Source organism: Paramormyrops kingsleyae, chromosome 13 (genome assembly GCF_048594095.1).
Source record: "Paramormyrops kingsleyae isolate MSU_618 chromosome 13, PKINGS_0.4, whole genome shotgun sequence".
NCBI lineage: Eukaryota > Metazoa > Chordata > Actinopteri > Osteoglossiformes > Mormyridae > Paramormyrops > Paramormyrops kingsleyae.
In genome coordinates, this window is record NC_132809.1 from 28,959,041 (window position 1) to 28,979,015 (window position 19,975).

Below are 19,975 nucleotides of genomic sequence, written 5' to 3' on the forward strand. Positions count from 1 at the left end.
CACATGGGTGTGTATATTTAAAATTATCTTTCTGTATCTGTACATAAATGATAACACTCTCCAAGTATATACAATCATATAAGACAAATGTGACTAAACCAAAAAACCTGTTTTATTTCTGACATGGTAAGGTACTACTGAAACCACTGGAGAACACAAATGGTAACTTAAATCTTATTTTTCGAAAAATATAGGTAAATGTGTAAAACTAATACAAATTAAGAATAGATATATATTGCAATGGTAAACCTATAGTTCTACACTTAGAGATAAAAGTACGTAGTTTTCATTATAGGCTTAATTCGGTTTCATCATATTTGAATTACCGTACGTATAACGGAATGGCGACACCCCTAATTTCTCATTGAAAGGCAGCGATGCGTGCTTACGTCATACGCATAGCACACGCGTGAACGTCAGCACGCACACGGCGAGCTCCAACGTGGTCCATCTTTCGTGATCCCCCTGTTAGATATTCCAAAGCACTCCATTCCCGGCACTGATCCGTTATACAGATACGATTAGGGGTAGTACCGGGACCATAGTACGCCACTGCTGACTCGCCATGACTGAAAACCCCTTAAGTAAATAAACCGGGGTGCATTGCAAAAGCATCGTGAGGTACGTTTTATAATCATTATTTGCTAATTATTATGAATTATTATTTTTGGGAAGAGCGCTATATTGTCTTGCTGGTATCCTGGGCGGTGTAGTTACAGGAACTGAGCCAACCTACCACATGTTGACAGGCAGCGAGCTGGGATAGATGCTGTCGTGTGCTTATATTACAGCTTTACACTGTATGTTCTGCGGTCCATCTGCGGCCAAATCTGTCAAGGAAGCAGAAGATTTTTTCACTCCTGCTCCTGATACAGGCGTAGCGGCGGAGGGCCGAAAGGCATGAGCGGGCTGGGGAAGGGGCTGGACGCTACGCTGGTTGCAGCTGTCCTGTATTCATGCAAAAAAGCCTTTTTGTCCCTTATAATAAACGACTGTACGGACGCTGTCTGCGCTTCAAGCAGAATATCAAAGGCGGCGTGTCCGCCTTAATATCTAATCAGCCTTTGTGCGGGATTGTTGCTTTCCGATTTGATGTGACAAAAAATGCAAGATGAAATTCACTTTTTTACTATTGTATTCATTTATATGCATTTAGCATTAATTAGCTAACAGTTTTAAAAAATATTTTCATACTCATATCCATTCCGTTCACCTGTCAGAGTGTTCATTCTATTGTACTGCTGTCCCTTGCCATACTGGAAAGATACACATGTCATGTTATTTATGTCCTTTGTATGAAATAATAAAGAAACAACATTGGAAGGACTGATGTGCACTGTGTGTATTATGTAGTTTTGAGTATTACATAGCTATGAACTTCTCTTTTTGTGAGTAGTTAGTTAGACATACGTATTGCTAATTACACCAGCTATCCACAATAGCACCGCTGTGAACCTGGAGCCTTTTTCTGGAAACGCAGGATACGAGACGGGACACCCTGGATGGGATCCATTCTGTTATAAGCCAAACACTAGTATACCACTACAGGCCATTTTAAAGACACAAATGCACTTTGTGAACCAGAAGAAACCCACACAGAGAGTGAGTCTCACTGTTCAGCGGCAGGTAAAGTGCTGTGCGCTGGCCATGTGTTTGCGGACACAGTACTATAGGGATTAGTATTGGTAGAATTTAAATGTCCTACTGACTGAAGTTGTGAATCTCTACACAGACGTCTTAAGTTTTTATCTAGCACTTTCTTTGCATTTCCCCCCCCCCCCATGCACTCTTGATAAACATAATAAAAATGTTTTAAATGATTACACGGGTATTTCCCTTAGGTGCGAATGTGTGTATGTGGCTGCCATACGACAGGCTGGTGCCCCATCATGGGTTATTCCCCGCCTTGCACCCATTGCTTCTTAGACAGGCTCTGCACCACCGCACCCCTGCATAGGACAAGCGGGCATAGAAAATAGATGGATGGACAATCGCATGCTTGCTTTGTTGTTTGTTTTTAATCCACTTAATTAAAGTTAAGGAGATTTTCACCCCCCAATTTCCTTGCTTTGTATTACTTTTTATTACTCCATTTGGTGAGGCATAAATTGTAAAGCGCCTTGAGTACTCGTAGGAGTAGAAAAGCGCTATATAAATGCAGTCCATTTACCATTTTTACCATTTGTTATGAACTTTCATCACTAAATATTTGCACACTAATACCCACTCAGCTTCTGTATTGTGTGCATGCCGTTGCACGAGAGATCTAATCTCTCCCCAGTGAGGTTTTCGCAGAACATCGGACAATCTTCTCCAGCCTCAGTTGCCAAACGCACTCGTGAGGAAGCAGATGTACTGTGATGTTCCAGCCACATAAGCATGTGCTCGCAGACACTGTACTACAGCCACACATTTCTCTTTACGCACGCTGTCCTGTGGTGAGAATTTCTTAACTTTCTGGTAGAGTCAGAAAATTGTCACTTCCCTTGCTAATCGGTTGCTTATCTTTTCCCACGCTAATGATAAGGACAGCCCACGGCCTGTGTAAGACCATTATCACATTATACACACATTATTCGTTCATCTTCCATACTGTATGTGCCAACCCATTGCCGGGCACACACAGCATTCACACCTTCATTAATATTTTACGAAACTTGGTCGCGTGTTACTTCGTGCTTCTGCCGGCAATCTGTGGTTCACTGGGCAATTTTCTCGTCAGCAGGTGTGCCGAGGTGGAGCGACTGAGGTGATGGTGCTGGATCCCGGGGAAGGCTGTGGAGACCGGCTGCAGGGGGAGGGTGGGATGGAGGACACCCGGGATGCCCTGGAGCCGGAACATAGGCCCAACCGGGCCAAGGCAAGGCCTCGAGCCGGCAGCATCACCAAGGGGGCGGCCCCTTGCCCCAGCAGGCAGCGGTCCCACACCTGCCTGGAGTCGGGCTGCCGGACCAAGGGAGCAGTCTGCCCTGACGGAGAGGGGCTGGCAGCCCGGCGAGCTTCCACGGGTGCGGCGGCTCAGAGGCCTCTCAGCCTACAGGTGAAGCGGCAGCGGGGGGCGGAGTCAGAGCAAAGACGGGTGCAGCAGCCCCCCTGGCGCAGCGCCCAAGCCCCTTGCCCCCCCGCTCGCAGCCTCACTAGCCCCAGCTTGTCCCCCGGTGGTTGGATGCGGCGCAGTGAGAGCACCTTCGCAATGAACGGGGGCCTAGGTGGTGCGATCGGTAGGGGGCGTATGCGTCCCGCCACCTCCCTGCCCCACATAGCCCGGGTGGGTGGACCCGCCCCGTCGACCTCACCTTCGTCACCCAAGGGCTCCTGCCTCCTGGTGGCCTTACGACCCATTAACATGGAGCAGGAGCGCGAGGCATTCTTCCAGGCCGGCTTCCAGTACGAGCCCCAGTTCCAGTACGTCTCCCCACAGCCCAGCGCCGTCCTGGAGAAGTACAAAGAGGGTTCTGGCCTCTTTCTTGCACAGGTTGGCCGCCCATCTGTCTCGCTGGCTCTGCCCGGCTCGCTGGGTCTGTCTTCAGGTCGGGCCCCGGCCGTGAGTGACACCGCGTGTGTTTGCAGGCGGTGGGGATCATGGAGTGCGTCCTGAGGAAGTTCGCTACTTACGAGAGTTTTGAGGCAGCCACCGGGGGCAGCGTGCTTCCCAAGAGTCACGTGTGGGCAGCCGTGCGCAAATACCTGCAGAAGGAGGGCTGCGTGGGGGAGGTGAGAGCATGGGGAAGGCGGGGCCACCGGAAGGAGACATGGCATCCGCTCCTGGGGCGACAGTGTGACATGCCGTGCTGCTTTTTGACCCAGGTGGTGGTCCGGCTCTCCGAGGAGCTGCTGTCTCAGGCTGTGATGATGGTGGAGAGCTGTAGGCCAACTCTCACGATCAACCTGTCAGGAGCGAGGCAGCACTGGCTGGAAGGCATGCTCCGTCATGAGATCGGTAGGCCCCGCCCCCAGTGTGATGCTGGAACATTCCGCCACCTCACCATCCTCCATCACACTCTCATCATCATCATCTTTATTTTTCAAAAATTATTTACTTGGAGCAATTTGTGTACTTCTCTGCGGGCTTCAACCTCAGAGTGAATTCTAAGCCTTAAACACAGATATTATGAAAGTCGGTTTTGAAAGACGTAAAATGGGATGCACCTCGATCCATCTGTGTCTGTATATATCCATCCGTCACCCCCCCACATGCCAGCTCACACCCCCAAGCCCATTGTGACCCCTCCCCCCGCACCCTGTTCTGCTTCACCAGGTACACACTACCTGCGCGGGGTTAACAATAGCCTGCAGCCCTGGGGCAGCACCATGGGGCGGAAGCAGTTCGGCTTGAAGCCCGCCAACCCCACAGAGGAGGGCCTGGCCAGCCTGCACAGCGTGTTGCTACGGCGACAGCCATTCCTGTGGCGCGCTGCCCTACTCTACTATACTGTCTACCACGCCGCGCACATGAGCTTCAGCCAGCTGTTCACCCACATCAGCCGCTTCGTCGAGGACCCCGACGTGCGCTGGGAGTACTGCATCCGGGCCAAGAGGGGGCAGACTGATACCTCCCAGCCAGGTGGGAGTCGTCGTTTCATCGAGGCCTATGGCCGAGATTGTATGTTTGTGTTTCTGCGTGATCATTGCACTGCTGCCAGTGAGGATCTGATGACTTGACAGGCTTTCTGCCATTGGCTGTCTGAGGATATGTCTCGGTGTGTCTGATAGGCTGCTTCAGTAAGGATCAGGTTTACCTGGATGGAGTGCTGAGGATCCTTCGACACAGGAGGAATATCGACTTCAAAATGCTTGCCTGCCTGGGCAAAGTGAGTCCCCCCCCGATCGCTCATTAATTCATAGCCTTAAAGCTGATCTATTCTTCCACTTTGAATTGACGGCGTAAGTATGGCGTAGTCCTGGACCCGGTGCCGGAGTTTATACCTTAGCCTGACGTGATCCCCAGAAATGTAACTACACATTGTGGCGACGCAGACCTCAAGAAATGTGATTGGTCCCCTTTATGGCATTTGTTTTTTTATGGGAGCAAAGAAAGCGTACATCACAGGTGTACTTATATCATTGATTGAAACTTAAGTGCTATTTATATCTATCAATAAATAACCCGCTCTAGGCATCGGGTAGCAGCCAGTCTACAAAACACTTAGCATGACAGCTCCAACTTCACTTACCTCCATTAAGTTTATTTGTACTTTACAAGACTTAAAAAAGTAAAACATAGTGTATACACTAAACATTTTTCCTAATTTGTTTACGAGAAGTTTGGAGCAGCAGAAATATAACCAAGGACTCGATAAATGGATACTTTGTTCAGTGTTTGTTTCCTGTTTCATTTGCGTGATTCGACAATTGAATACATCGCAGTGTGGGAAGATATCAAATGCAACATCCAAAAGCATGTATTACCCAGCACTTTGGTGGTGTAATTGCTGAGTGACAGACACACTAGCGCACAAGTATAAATGCTCGCAACAATGTAGCCTCGACGCAGAAGATTAAACCAGCCTTTAGTAGGTCTTGGATGTGCAGAGCCTCTTCTTCTTCATGTGCTATTTGTGCTCATTAAAATGAAATGAAGCACAGCCAGTCCAGACGTGAAGCCTTCTTTTCTTAAAGCCATTTTATTATCCTTCACTGAGCAACATCACCCCTCTAATCTGTTATAGAACACGGTTATGTAGGATATTCAGAGTCGGCACATTAATTTTATGAAATGCCAGTTGGATTACAATTAACATTCTGAAAACCAACTTCAACATTAATATAATACCTTATAAATTGGCCTGTAATATATTGTACAGTATTGCAATGATCACCAAATGGTTGATTTAGTAGTATCTTCTTAGCTAGACAGCACTGAGGTTGTGTGTGGCTCAGTAGGTTAGGGGGCTGTGCCAGTGACCAGAAGGTTGGCAGTTCGGATCCTTGGTTTCCCATAGTAGCTTCACTGTTGGCCCCTTAGTAAGTTCCTTAAAGCCCAGTCGTTCCAGGAATTTACTTCACGATTGGAATGCACTTTGTATAAAAACAACCCCTAAATAAATAAATGTAGTTCTTGACACTAACAAGAATTTTGCCCTAATGAAGTGGTACCGCCATATTAGTAATAACTGAGACAGACAGCACTCTCTGTAGTAGTGCTACACTCTTACCATCTGTGCCATGTTAGTAATAACTAAGACTGGCAGTACTCTGTAGTAATGCTACATTCTTATCATCTGTGCCATATTAGTAATAACTGAGACTGGCAGCACTCTCTGTAGTAATGCTACACTCTTACCATCTGTGCCATATTAGTAATAACTGAGACTGGCAGCACTCTCTGTAGTAATGCTACACTCTTATCATCTGTGCCACATTAGTAATAACTGAGACTGGCAGCACTGTCTGTAGTAATGCTACACTCTTACCATCTGTGCCACATTAGTAATAACTGAGACTGGCAGCACTGTCTGTAGTAATGCTACACTCTTACCATCTGTGCCACATTAGTAATAACTGAGACTGGCAGCACTCTCTGTAGTAATGCTACACTCTTACCATCTGTGCCATATTAGTAATAACTGAGACTGGCAGCGCTCTCTGTAGTAATGCTACACTCTTACCATCTGTGCCATATTAGTAATAACTGAGACTGGCAGCACTGTCTGTAGTAATGCTACACTCTTACCATCTGTGCCATATTAGTAATAACTGAGACTGGCAGCACTGTCTGTAGTAATGCTACACTCTTACCATCTGTGCCATATTAGTAATAACTGAGACTGGCAGCACTGTCTGTAGTAATGCTACACTCTTACCATCTGTGCCATATTAGTAATAACTGAGACTGGCAGCACTCTCTGTAGTAATGCTACACTCTTACCATCTGTGCCATATTCGTAATAACTGAGACTGGCAGCACTGTCTGTAGTAATGCTACACTCTTATCATCTGTGCCATATTAGTAATAACTGAGACTGGCAGCGCTCTCTGTAGTAATGCTACACTCTTACCATCTGTGCCATATTAGTAATAACTGAGACTGGCAGCACTGTCTGTAGTAATGCTACACTCTTACCATCTGTGCCATATTAGTAATAACTGAGACTGGCAGCACTGTCTGTAGTAATGCTACACTCTTACCATCTGTGCCATATTAGTAATAACTGAGACTGGCAGCGCTCTCTGTAGTAATGCTACACTCTTACCATCTGTGCCATATTAGTAATAACTGAGACTGGCAGCACTGTCTGTAGTAATGCTACACTCTTACCATCTGTGCCATATTAGTAATAACTGAGACTGGCAGCGCTCTCTGTAGTAATGCTACACTCTTATCATCTGTGCCATATTAGTAATAACTGAGACTGGCAGCACTCTCTGTAGTAATGCTACACTCTTACCATCTGTGCCATATTAGTAATAACTGAGACTGGCAGCACTCTCTGTAGTAATGCTACACTCTTACCGTCTGTGCCATATTAGTAATAACTGAGACTGGCAGCACTCTCTGTAGTAATGCTACACTCTTACCGTCTGTAGGTGTCTTATGAGGATGTGGAGCGGCTCCGGCGCCTGGCCGTCCTGCAAAAAACCAGAATCCCTCATTTCATGCGGGACCAGGAGCGATACCTGCAGCAGCTGGACCACATCGTGACGGTCAATGAGCTGGTTGACGACGAGCTCCAGGAGCTCATCCCCTGATTGGCCGGGCGCGGCCCACGGACCCAGCGCACCGGCAGCCAGGCCTGCACCTGGTTTCCTCTACCCAGCAGTATTACGAACACGGCTCAGTACCACGTGCTCATCTGGACACCTGAGCTGCATTGCATGCTGGGAAAAAAACATTTCCTCGCAAGTGTCCTGACAAAGAACACCCGATTACCTCGGACGCTGTACCTCAGCTTGGCAAAGCCCCATCCCTAATCACAGGAACATACATCCAGTGCCGTTGTGTCAAACCCAAGAACTGCAACTCTTGTTTGGGATTGCATTTTAAATTTTTAACTGTCCATAATTACATCTGCATTTATGCAAGTATTTATTTTTATTTATTAATGTGATTTGTTAAAAAAAAATACAATTGAAAAGACACTGGCTTTAACCCTACTCTTTCTGAAATGAATTAATTAAAAGCCTTAGATTATCCTGTAGTGTTAAAACCTGTTTAACAGCATGTGGAATCCCAGCCTGTTTTCATGAGAGGCTTAACTTTTCTGTCCATTGTAGTTAGTTCAATTCATGTTTGAATGTTTTAATGGTGCTTAACTTCATCTGTCCTGTTGGTTATCGTGTGGTGCGGTTACATTGTGGAACTGAGCAAGAATTTTATGCCTTAAAGACGCCCTTGAAGAATCAAGACACTAGCAGCACCTTGCAGGAATGTTGACAGGGCTAGGTCAGCATTGAGAAACGCTGGTGAGCTAGGAATGGAAGGTGAGAACTTCATAGGGATGGAAATTGGATGGAAAGCAAGTGAGAGGAGAAAGGAGTGAGATACATAGAGAATAAGTAGCAGTATAGGTTAGAAGTGAACCTTGTAGGAGGTTAGTCAGAAGGCTTGGTTAATGAAGTAGGAAGGGCAGATTGCGGACACTCCTTTAGCATAGCATGTGGGCCACGTAGAGGTAGACAGAGCTACAGGTTTCAGCAAGAAGAGCATGTGTTGGTTAGAAGTTCAGTAGATACAATCCTTGATTTGTAGCTACTCCATACTTGTATTTTCAAAGCCGATGGTTATAATAGTGTTGAAGTAGTCCTTCGGTGAAGAAAGGAAATGGAATATACTTTCCTGATGATTCCACATGATGTGATCAACGGGGATCTATTACTGCAATGGTGTAGTGCTGATGGGATGCATAGAGGAAGCAGGAACATTTCAGGATGAGAGTTGAGAGTCCAGCTGTAAAGTTTTGTCTCCCCCCTGTTTTGGGGAGAGCGCTTTGTAACGCCTATGACTAACCCCAGGTGTACGCCTGCCCAACGTGGCAGTTTGTAATCATATATCTTTGGTGCTTTACGCCTATCCTTCATTTTGCTCCTTTTCTCCCACTTTCTCTTCCATCTGCTGTCATCTCCCTTAATCTTTCTACTTGCCATCTGCAGACGGTTCTCAGAAGTGTCAGGATGACAGCAGGTTAATTTGGTGCGCATTGGCGACGTTAAATTCAAGCTTTCTGATCATGTGGGGGGGGGGAGCGGCCAGAGACAGACAGGCGCTGGCTGGCTGTGCCTTTCCAAACAGCAGCAACTGAGGCTATTAAAGGTTGCTCTTTCCTTACATACGTACTATTCAAATGCTGATGCACTTAATGTATAATTCAGCCTGTCGCGTCACTTCTATTGCATGAATGTTGCACATTTTATGTTAATCAGTATTTCCTGTTTATAAAGCCTCATAATAAATGTTGCCATTTGTGATTCCTTTTTCAATTCAATGAGAGTTTCCGTTGTTTGTGATGATGTAAGTGATTCCCTGCGAGGCAACATGTGACATGCTAAAAGTTCCTTATGCTATATTGCTATTAGACTTTTAGGCCTTAAAGAGGGCATGTCGCAGCAAAAAAAGGGGGTAGGGGGCGCTATTCTGCTTAAAGCACACTTCTGAAACATCTTTCACCTAGGAAAACTGGAATAGCATTTCAGGAAAGAGGAGGCATCGGCTTGCCAGACTGGGCATCATACTTTCCAATAAAATACATGAAATAACTTTAATCTAATCAGCTAGTCTGATTGCTGCATCTGCTTCACTGTTTAGAGGGGTTAGATATTTAGTAACAAGATAGAATCTATAAATCAATGGTGGAATTAAATCTGTGTGCCTTTTCATGTATATTGTACCTATTCGCCCCCATCACCTCCAACACCCTCAAGAAATACTCATCATTCATATTGGGTACTGTACTGTGCAAAGCCCTTAGGCAGTTAAAGAAAATGTTTAAAGCCGTTTATCTGTGTAGTAGTATATATTTGCTCTTATATTTTCCAAACGTTTACTAATATCTTGTTAGATGACTAGAAAACATTGCTTTGGTTCCCAAAACTCTCTTCAAGGGCACCCTATCCATTCCATTTATTCCCCACTGGCTCACTTAATTAATTAACTTCAATTCAATTTAACTTTATTATCATTGTACAATGCCAGGGCAAGTGTACCATGAAAGGTAAACTGCAAAGGACAGCGCAAGAAAGTGTAGATGATGTAATAAATTAAAATGTCTGACAGAAAGTGCTATGAGATGCCAGGGAGGAGGAAATATTGGAAGTACGTGAAGACTGCAGGGGCAGAGCAGTAGGCAGGGTAGATGCCTGCTATGGAGCCCTGGGTCCACCCAGTGATGTCAAAGGATCCCCTCCAACTACAAATTTCTTTTATAGGTGAAAGGTTTGTGAAGGTGCTGATATTATGCAGGTTATGTAAACCTGTAACATGCTACTTCTGTATCTCTCATTTTTATGCACACAATCACATTATGGTGAGGAAAAAATGTGGCACAATACTTTAGTGAAACTATGCTGTCGAGACATTTATTTAATGAAAAAATCATGTTTGTGGAATTTGCTAAGTACTGCAGTGCATGATGGGTATGATATTTCATTGTGGATTTGGAAAAGGGGGGGGGGTGCATGGTCCATTTTTGCCCCAGGGCCCACTGTACAGTTGTTCCACCACTGACATTGTGCAATCAAATACCAAACAACGGCATCAATCTAAAGTGTGGTCCTGCAGTAGTAATAATTAGTTAAATAATTTGATTAAATTTGATGCAGTATTGGTTAGTCAACAAGTACATGGGTTTATCGGATAGTGACTACAAATACTGGCATAGCTTTTGAGGAGGTTTAGAAATGGCCAAGCTAACACTTTAACTGCCTAAGACTTTTGCACAGTATTGTATAACATAAGAACACTCTAGAATACTATACTCGATTACTATGCAGTACTAATACAATTATGCTATAACACTATAGTACTTCAGTGTCAAAATAACAGATACACTTTCCCTTGGTCTGACAGTGTAATTGTATTTTAGTTGCCAGGTTTCCTTAAACAAATCACTTCAGTCAAATTGAATTAGGGAATGATTATTTTACCTTGTGCTTAAGTGCTTACATAGAATAAAAACACTCATACATACTGAACAACAAGGAGCAGGTTTGGGGACTCTGCCCCCAGATTTCCAATGTCCTCCGCTCAAGCCTGTTGAGTGACTAACAGCTTAATCCATAGAGCCATAAAGCATCTCTCCTGTGCAGAGCATACTGTGTGGTCACAGTATGGCACTGATTACAGCTCCTAGTTGGAAGACAGAAAAATGGTTTGGTGATTTCTTGCAGATGCCACACACTGAGGGCAGAACAACGGAATGGCACCTCCGGGGGTTGGGTTGATTCTCTCTGTTTCCTCCAAGAACTGCAGTTTCCACTGAAGACTTGCAGTTAGGCTAACTGGCTTCTTTAAATGGGCCATAGTGTGCATATCCCCAGTAATGGATTGTCTTCTTGTGCAGGGTGTACTCCAGCCCGGCTCTGACCAGAGAGTACAAATCCAGACCAAGATTTTGTTTCAGCCAACCAGTTGAGTATAAAAAGTCACAGTCACAAAATACTCAACTGGTTGGCTGAAACAAAATCTTGGTCTGGATTTGTACTATTTGGACCTGAAATCCCCACCTCTGGCTCTGACCAAGGTTAAAAGTTGGATGGATAAAGATGGATAACACTATGAATTCCTGACACTGTATCTTTCACCTGTCTGCTGATGCCTCCTTCATCTTACCCATTTGCTCCTGTGTTTTACACTTATCGTCATGAGAGAAACTGACATAACTAAATAAACTGAATTATTTCATCTGGACATGTTTTTTAAATTCAAATGTCAAAAAGGATTTTTTTATTATTATTCTTTACATTCATTATGTAATTAAGCATTTAGGCCTAATAAGCACAATGCATTCCATATATTCATTAATACATCCGTGAATTTTAAAGGTGTAGACCAACTGTGATTTAATACATATGATGCTGAGGATTTTAACGCCCGAATGTTGCTTTGCTGGGATTATTAATCGCTAATCGAATCGAATTTGAAGACGGATTCTTCCTCTGCCCTAGCACACTGAGACATGCACCCGAAGTACAGTAGGCTAGCTCTGGGATGTACTTAACATTCACTGTGCGTCGTCTTTAAACAGAGCAGCATCTGATGGGAACCGTTGGGAATCATCTCCAAAATCCGCCGTTAAAACCTTAAACATCATTTTCGCAGCAATTTCAGCTTTCGAAGCAATATACTCTTCTGCCAGATTGTACGTTGCAATATAGCGTCTCGTACAGCCGAACTGTATCGATAGGATCTGAGCGAAGAAACGATGGCAAGAATACGGTCGGATCGCGGATCGCAAACGTTAGTGAGGCCGGGGTACCGGTAAGCTCCTGGGACCGGGCTGACATGGCCACACAGACAGGGACAGGTAGGCTGCGTCCGACACGCTTATCGAAGATGCGCCCATTAATCGTACAGAAATGCAGGCCTTCCTCATCTTTCAGGGGTTTTAAATTGAGCAAGTCACAGAAATCCCATAAAAATATGGATTGTACCTTTAATATGATTTGCAAGTATTCCTCCTTGGAATACGGAAACGTCCGTTATACATCTCAAGGTTAAGGACAGGGGAAATTAATTTTCTGAAATATATGTGTGTGTGTGTATATATATATATATATTTGCAATCTGCTCTTATTACACTTTTAAGATACTGTAACGGTTGCGATATTTAACGTTTCTATACTCACATTTATAAAGTCGCGGTGTATATATATATATATATATATATATATATATATATATATATATATATAGAGAGAGAGAGAGAGAGTTAATATTTCACTGTGCGAATTAAGCGTATACTTTTTAAGCACGATTTGACCATATGAACACTGAACGATGGCAATAACGACGGTACACTTCAAACGAAGGCTAAAATTAAATTTGACAGCGGACCGAGGTAGCATAGCCTTAGGATATTAGATTCATTTTAGGAATCTTACATTTCTGAAATGAATTCTCTGAATCAGTTAGCATTATAGTGGCCGATCTAGCTTACCTAAGATCTATATTTATCATATATAGATTTTACTGAATCTTCTCTGTTTTTTGATGTGATAAAACATTAAAAAACATTATATTATAAATATATCATATTATATATTTTCAGAGTTCCGGTGTTGTAGCTGATTCAATTTTAATAGTGTCTTCCAGATGTAGTCAGATCTTCAATAGGCTGTCTTCTAATGGGTGGTGGGAATAACGCACACCAGCCCAGAGATGTCAGCAGAGTCCGAGAAACGGCAGACGCGCCACCGCATCTTCACCCCCCCGCCGGCGCCAGCAGAGCAGAGCCCCACATGGACCAGCGCCGATCGTGACAGTGATCATGAGTCCGACGTGGACATGTTCTGGTAGTCTGAGTTCATGAGAAACAAACGTAGACAGGCGAATATAATTACAGGAGTTATTAAGAGGACTCTATACTTCCTTTTGTATTCTCTAAAAATGTGCCTATTATGCCTTTAGTGTGCATTAATATAATGAGAAAAATAAAACATTTTAATTGCATTTGTTCTAGTATATATATTTTTAAGATGTGTTTATTGATTTTAATTATAATTATTAAAATAATAAGGACAGTTTATCCCTTGTGTTTGTGTGAGAATTGTAGAACAGGATCCGTGATATGCGTGTTCTGCTTGTTATTAATATGTTATTGACATCATCACGTTGTTGCCATGGCAGCTGTCACCGTGTGCAGGACTCCCTGCTGAGCTCCTCCAGTCGCTTCACAGATTACAGAGGGATCCTCAACTGGATCATTATTCTATTGGTGAGTCATTGTCTTGTCTGTCAATGTGCAGCATATCCCCCCCCCCCCCCAAAACCAAACACCACGCATAAACCCACAGTCTGTATGGTGCTGTAATAACTGTGCTTTCCCACGTTAAGTTTTCAGCGTTTCATAGAGAATTAGTCACTCTGCCTGAGGTATGACACAAAAGAACTTCTGCATTCTGTTTCCGATTGTGACCCCAGGAACAGTTTTGTTTTTTTTTCTGGGGCTCCACTCAAAAAGGTACTTTAGCCCACCCCACCCCCCTACCACCCACCCACGCAACTCCCTGTCAGATTTTTCAAAAACTATTAGAGTCAGCAGATCATAGCTAGCTTAGCTGGTTAGCAGAACAAACTCCTGAATAAGGAATGTATTTTTTAAATATTTAGTGTAGTGACTATTTGTCATTAACCACAGGGCCTCATGCAAACACACATGGTTTGTGTGGCAGTGAAAGACAACTTACGTTTTCTGGGTGCCGTTTAGGTCATGATACCTAATCCCTGTTGTTTTCTGCAGGTGCTTACTCATGCTCACCTGTTCCTTGAGAACTTCATCCAGTAAGTTTGAACAGCTAGACCGATATGTCACATGGCAGAATGTTTATGTCTGACATTTCTGAAGTCACTTCTTCCACTCACTAATAGACATGGCTTCTTGATTGATCTTCGGAAGGTTCTAGAACACCTGATGGAGGACAACTACAATTGGCCATCTGTTTACATGATATTGGGTAGGACTCTGAGATATCAGCTCTGTAAGCTTACAAGTTCAATAATGGTGAAATGGAACAGTAAAACAGTATCCAGAGGTACAGAAACCTATGTTTGCAATCTCTGTGATTTTATTTCCCATACAGCTGCAAATGTGTTTGCTGTTATTGCCCTTCTGCTGGAGAGGTTCCAAGACAAGGTGGATTATTCTTCTTCTATTCACTATCAACCATTCACACATCCATCTTGCAATGTCTGTTCTAGTCACAAGGCTGCGGTTTGACTAGTACACAGCATATTCAGATGACATGTAACACATTGCAGTGCTCAGTGACACGGAACCAGTATTTTATATTAGGTGTGTTTTTCAGGAAATAACTGAAGATTATCTAGGCCTAACAAGTTATCATGAGTCCAACTTGCTATTTAGAACTAAATGCCCTTTGGAATCATTACATTGCACCATTCTGCATTTCATACACATGATGCATGTAAAAGCAAAAACATTTAATGCTCTAGATAATCACTGAGGATGGATGAATTAAATTTGGAGTCTTTTGCCCATTTAACCCATGGTTTATTAATACAGAAACTTCCCTAGTTACGAGTGGGTTGCATTCTGATAAACAAAAATGCATTTTAACACAGTACACATAACCTAACGAACATCATAGCTTAGCCTACCTTAAACATGCTTAGAACACTTACATTAGCCTACAGATTGGCAAAATCATTAACACATTATTTTATTTTATAATGAAGTCTTAAATATTTATTGAATAATGTACTGAAAGTGAAAAACATTTACCCATCGTAAAGTCGAAATATCGTAACACGGCCCGTCGTCATGTATGTGTGAGCGTACATGCATACATGATTTAGCGTTGTATCACCTATTTTTGTTCACTCATTCTTATATTGCACTGTCTGTTCTTTTATCGCACTGTTGATGTCCTGTTATTCCTCCCCCCCCCCCCCCCCATACCCCTGCCCCAACCCTGCAACTCGGCCATAGGAATTTCACTGTGCTTCTCCGTACACATGTGACAAACCTGACTTGACTTGCGGATGAATAATGCATGTGTGTGTCTTCCTCTGCCGTAGGGGATGCTCTCTTTCACGGCTGGGCGTTACCTGCATGTGACAAACCTTTTACTGCTGACAGTTTTCCCATCTGCAGTCATCCTGCATCATGACAGATGTATCTCTACAGGTAAGAAAAGCCACCAAGATCGGGACACTCTCTCGTATGTAGGCATGTGAAAAATTATAGTATGGAAAGGCATCACAACATGATATGGCCAACAAACATACTAAGCCTGTCTCTGAGCTTTATAATTTGTGTTTCATAAATACCTAAACCCACTGTGTGTTTTCCAGGTGGTTCCCTAGTATCTCTCTGCATCTACACCACCTTGGGGCTCAAGCTGTACTCTTACCAAGAGGTTAACTGCTGGTACAGACAGGAAGGGGTCAGAAGTGAAGGTGTGGCCACAGTGCAGTAGGATGTGAACAATTAGCCTGATTCATTGTAGCACATGAGTTAATGTGAGGATTTTGCCGATTGCTGAGAATATTGCTCTTGCAGTTGATGTGGTTGTCGCGCTTGTTGAAACACGTCAATGTAGTTGATGTTGTAGTTGTTAACTTCACCTGGTGAGTCTGAATCTTGCCAACATGGGTGTGTGCCTTGCAGGGGTACAGAGATGTATGTCACCAGAGGATAACAGGGGAGGCAGTCATCTGAGTCTGAAAGGTACAGTTGCTGTGGTGATTTTTCTCTGCATGCAGGCACAAATTTGATCTGTATCTGTTGGACTCTCTGCCCTTGATACTGTTTTTTTTTTAAAAAACAATTTTCAAACAAGACACATGGTTATTTTTCTGAATCTGCCGAATGTTTGACAGTTGACATCTGACCTCTGCCAGACTTGTACTATTTCCTTCTGGCCCCCACACTCTGCTACCAGAGGGGCTTCCCCCGGACCCCCAGCATCCGCATCAACTTCCTGCTGCGCTGGATGTTAGAGATGGTCAGTTTCCATAGTGTCCTTCAGAGTCGGTAAACCACAGTGCTGCAGATGAAGATTCTTCCCTCTGTCAGCATGCGATTTGTGTTTTAGGGGCAGACACATTTGCAATGTTACGATAAACCCATAGTGTTAAATAGGTAGCATAATAACTATTAAATTAGTTCACAACGAAAAACTGTTCAGGGGGAAATATTTGAGGATTCAAAAACAAAGTAATGATAATGAAGTCGTTTGTTTTTTGATGATGATCAGCTCCTTAATTTAAGTTCTTTTGCACTGTAGGTAATGCTCACACAGCTCATGGTTGGAATCATGCAGCAGGTAAAGCTAAATTCCTCTTTAATCCATTTAACTCAAGTGTGGTATTGTCAGCTGATCACTTATCATTCTGCTTTTTCCTCAGTGGGTTGGTCCCATCTTTCAGAGCTCAGAAACTTCCTTTTCAGTGAGTGACATTGCTCTGCTGTTTTAACAAAACCATAACTGTCTTTCTCTTGCAAGCTTACATTTGCCCTTCAGACTGAAGTGTGGCCATGTGAAAACTTTACATTTATCCGAAACTATTTCAGCTCTGACACATATACAATTGTCCTTATCAGGAGGCAAAAAGGATACACAACAAACACACAAGCTTTTGATGCGCCCTGAGAGACTACCTGTCACAGCAACTCCGTGAATTTGTTTCTATGTTTCTTGTTTTTATGTAGTTTTTTTTCTAAAAGTTTCCAGTGGAGATCTATATATAGTCTCAAATATACGACTTAGAAAACTACAACAAAACAGCTTCGCTTCCACCTCAGAGACAGAGGAAATTACATCACCATAGTTGTGAAGTTAAAGATGTTACCTTATTTGGTTGTATTTGCAGTTGGATGACAGAAAGTGCTGAATTAAATTCTCACTCTCTCCCTCATTGTGAAGAACATGGATGCCACTACAAGGATTGAACACTTGGTGGAACTGGTGGTGAGTATTTCACACCAAGCTTCTGCGTGGGTGTGTGTGTGAGCCGGTCTGCACAAAACCAGAAAGCTGTTAAAAGCACTAAGATGGGCCATTCTCTTTCCTCATAGGCGCCAAGCCATTTCCTGTGGCTCATCCTCTTCTTCCTGTTCTCGCATTCCTGCCTCAACTTGAGCGGAGAACTTCTGCGTTTTGGAGACCGCCAGTTCTATGGAGACTGGTGGTAAGTGACACAAGACCATAACACTCCTGCCCCCTGTTGGAGGACTGAAGCATCTCCATCAGAGATTAAGCAGTGCTTCACTCTGTTTTCCTGACTACAGGAATGCTGAGACACTGGAAAGTTTTTGGAGAAAATGGAATGTTCCATTTCATAAGTGGACGTACAGGTAATTTACCATGGCTGCACACCCTTCCCAGTCATATGTGTGTCTATTCAGTTCTTCAAAAAACAATTGTAGACCACTTCTAGAATCCTCACTCTCAACTGTCTTTCACAGACATCTATACAAGCCTTTGTTAAGGAGGGAAGTATCACCCTGGCAAGCTGACCTACTGATCTTCCTATTGTCTGCAGCCTTCTGTGAGGTAAAACCTGCATAATGTATCCCAGACATGTGCGCTTGGAAATAACAGAACAATCCGAGAGAGCATATGGTTGTGGACCAAAAACATAAACCACTGAAACTGGGATGCAGTAGAAGCTTTGTTATAGGTTTTTCCTTTACCAGCTGATAAGCTAAATTAAATGAAATTTCTTGATATATTGTCAAATCTGACTAGGCTGAACATATACCAAATATACAAGATTCATTCAATTCTAGGAAATCAGGATTGAAGGATTAATAGGAAATTTCTGAGTGTAACAAGTTGCTTGCAGTTATCTGGAATCTAAGCAAGATTAGCATGTGATTCTTCTACATGAAAATAATAATTACAGGGGGAGAATGAAGCAAGACTTTTCTTGGAAATATTCAACGATGCAGAAACACAATTAGCAATAACAGAAGGACAACAGCTCCAGCTGCTTTCAGTGATGCAACTGTTTTATTGGTCCACACTAATTCTGAAAACAGCTTGTTTACTCAGGCAATCGTCACGAGAAACAGTGAGATGACATAGAGTTGAACCTGCAAAAAAAAAACACTGAGCGTTTTCGGCCTGTCGTCTATTTATACACTTGTTCCTTGCTTCTCCTTTGCAGTATGTCATTGCTCTGTCCCTGCGGACCTGCCGTTTCTGGATATTTTTCCTGATGATTTTGGAGGTGGGCATCTATTTAATCAGTACTGACTTGCTCAGGGTGAACTCTGAGGTATCTTGTAGGCCGTTCTTGGTGCTGTCCTGAGGACTGGCTATATGTGCAGGTGAAAGCTACTGTGTCCACGACGACTAATTTGCAACCCCCCTTTACCTCCCATTTAGCTCCTGGTGGCCAAGTTCCTAGGACACCACCTCACTGGTAACTATGGCAACGGCTTTGTGTGGCTCTGTCTCTTGCTGGGCCCACCGCTGGCAGTGATGATGTACTTCCACGACTACTATATGGGCCACCATTCCCAGCCCCATTGGAGCCTTCTGTGACCAAACTTAATGTGACCCTCCTTACTCCAACTGCATTAACAGGACCCCAACTCTGACCCATGGAAAGCACCCGACCCAAAACTGCTAGGCCTCCTTACTTTATTACCTGACACTCAAGACTAATGAGGACGTCCCATTTCAGTGTCAACATTTTCAGGAATTCAGGCATTCATTTTCACCATGTTTCTGCGTATGGGTATGAATGGTTTGGTTTTCCTACAGTTTGAAATGTGCTCTCTTCAGGAAATTCACCATTAAGTGTCATGCAAAGCTATTTTTGTTCTGTAATAAACAGCCTGCCCTCTGACAGAAGCCTATTCATTTCTATAATGCCATCTTGCTAAAATCAAAGACTGTTCTGCATAGATCGATGCTTTATTGTGTCCGCAATGTCCAAGAAAGCCAAAGAAGAGTGTGTATTAAAATATAGTTTGTATAAAATAAGCAAGTAAATAATTCACTGCTGCATTTCAATAGAAGGCTGAAAATATTTACAAAAAAGGCACGACTCCGAGCTCGATCGAGATGTCAAATATCCATATGTACTCATGCGATTTCAAAACCAGCTAATGCATAGTTTCGGCGACATAGAGTTTAGTTTAGTCAGGACGCACATTAAGAGAAATGAATGCTTATGGGTATTTTGTGAGCTGCATAACCAGAAATATAACCATCCACGATTGACTTTTAAATCCTAATCCTGAACCATAACACCACCTGGACGTGCTCACGAAATGACATCTGTCTGTTTCTCATCGGTATTTGTGAACGAGCTTGTGTCTGTAGTCTCTAGTCCTGTCATATTTAA

The 19,975-nt window shown here is 43.4% G+C and overlaps 2 protein-coding genes across 6 annotated transcripts; both read left to right on the forward strand.

The window, feature by feature from the left end:
• The first annotated feature begins 74 nt into the window (after positions 1 to 74).
• Positions 75 to 9,405, forward strand: kiaa0895l. 2 transcript variants are annotated; one of them, XM_023827314.2, is made up of 7 exons: positions 75 to 621; positions 2,726 to 3,475; positions 3,571 to 3,714; positions 3,808 to 3,940; positions 4,259 to 4,564; positions 4,714 to 4,811; positions 7,528 to 9,405. In XM_023827314.2, exons 2-7 carry the CDS (start codon positions 2,753 to 2,755, stop codon positions 7,687 to 7,689), a joined length of 1,566 nt encoding a protein of 521 aa, XP_023683082.2. In that variant the 5' UTR covers positions 75 to 621; positions 2,726 to 2,752; the 3' UTR covers positions 7,690 to 9,405. The 2 variants fall into 2 exon arrangements, with proteins under 2 accessions (XP_023683082.2, XP_023683081.2); XM_023827313.2 differs by having other exon boundaries at positions 76 to 621; positions 2,723 to 3,475.
• A 2,579-nt stretch (positions 9,406 to 11,984) lies between these two features.
• LOC111851826 (diacylglycerol O-acyltransferase 1-like) lies at positions 11,985 to 19,479 on the forward strand. Of its 4 annotated transcripts, XM_023827085.2 has the most exons (19): positions 11,985 to 12,458; positions 13,237 to 13,446; positions 13,781 to 13,868; positions 14,394 to 14,434; positions 14,522 to 14,607; positions 14,734 to 14,786; positions 15,692 to 15,800; positions 15,968 to 16,072; positions 16,284 to 16,343; positions 16,517 to 16,620; positions 16,903 to 16,941; positions 17,024 to 17,065; positions 17,542 to 17,586; positions 17,694 to 17,806; positions 17,907 to 17,972; positions 18,084 to 18,171; positions 18,788 to 18,850; positions 19,009 to 19,045; positions 19,210 to 19,479. In XM_023827085.2, the coding sequence occupies exons 2-19, from the start codon at positions 13,313 to 13,315 to the stop codon at positions 19,221 to 19,223; spliced, it is 1,287 nt and encodes a 428-aa protein (XP_023682853.1). In that variant the 5' UTR covers positions 11,985 to 12,458; positions 13,237 to 13,312; the 3' UTR covers positions 19,224 to 19,479. The 4 variants fall into 4 exon arrangements, with proteins under 4 accessions (XP_023682853.1, XP_023682849.1, XP_023682850.1 ...); XM_023827081.2 differs by having other exon boundaries at positions 11,987 to 12,458; positions 19,009 to 19,479; XM_023827082.2 differs by having other exon boundaries at positions 11,987 to 12,458; positions 13,247 to 13,446; positions 19,009 to 19,479.
• Positions 19,480 to 19,975: the final 496 nt, after the last annotated feature.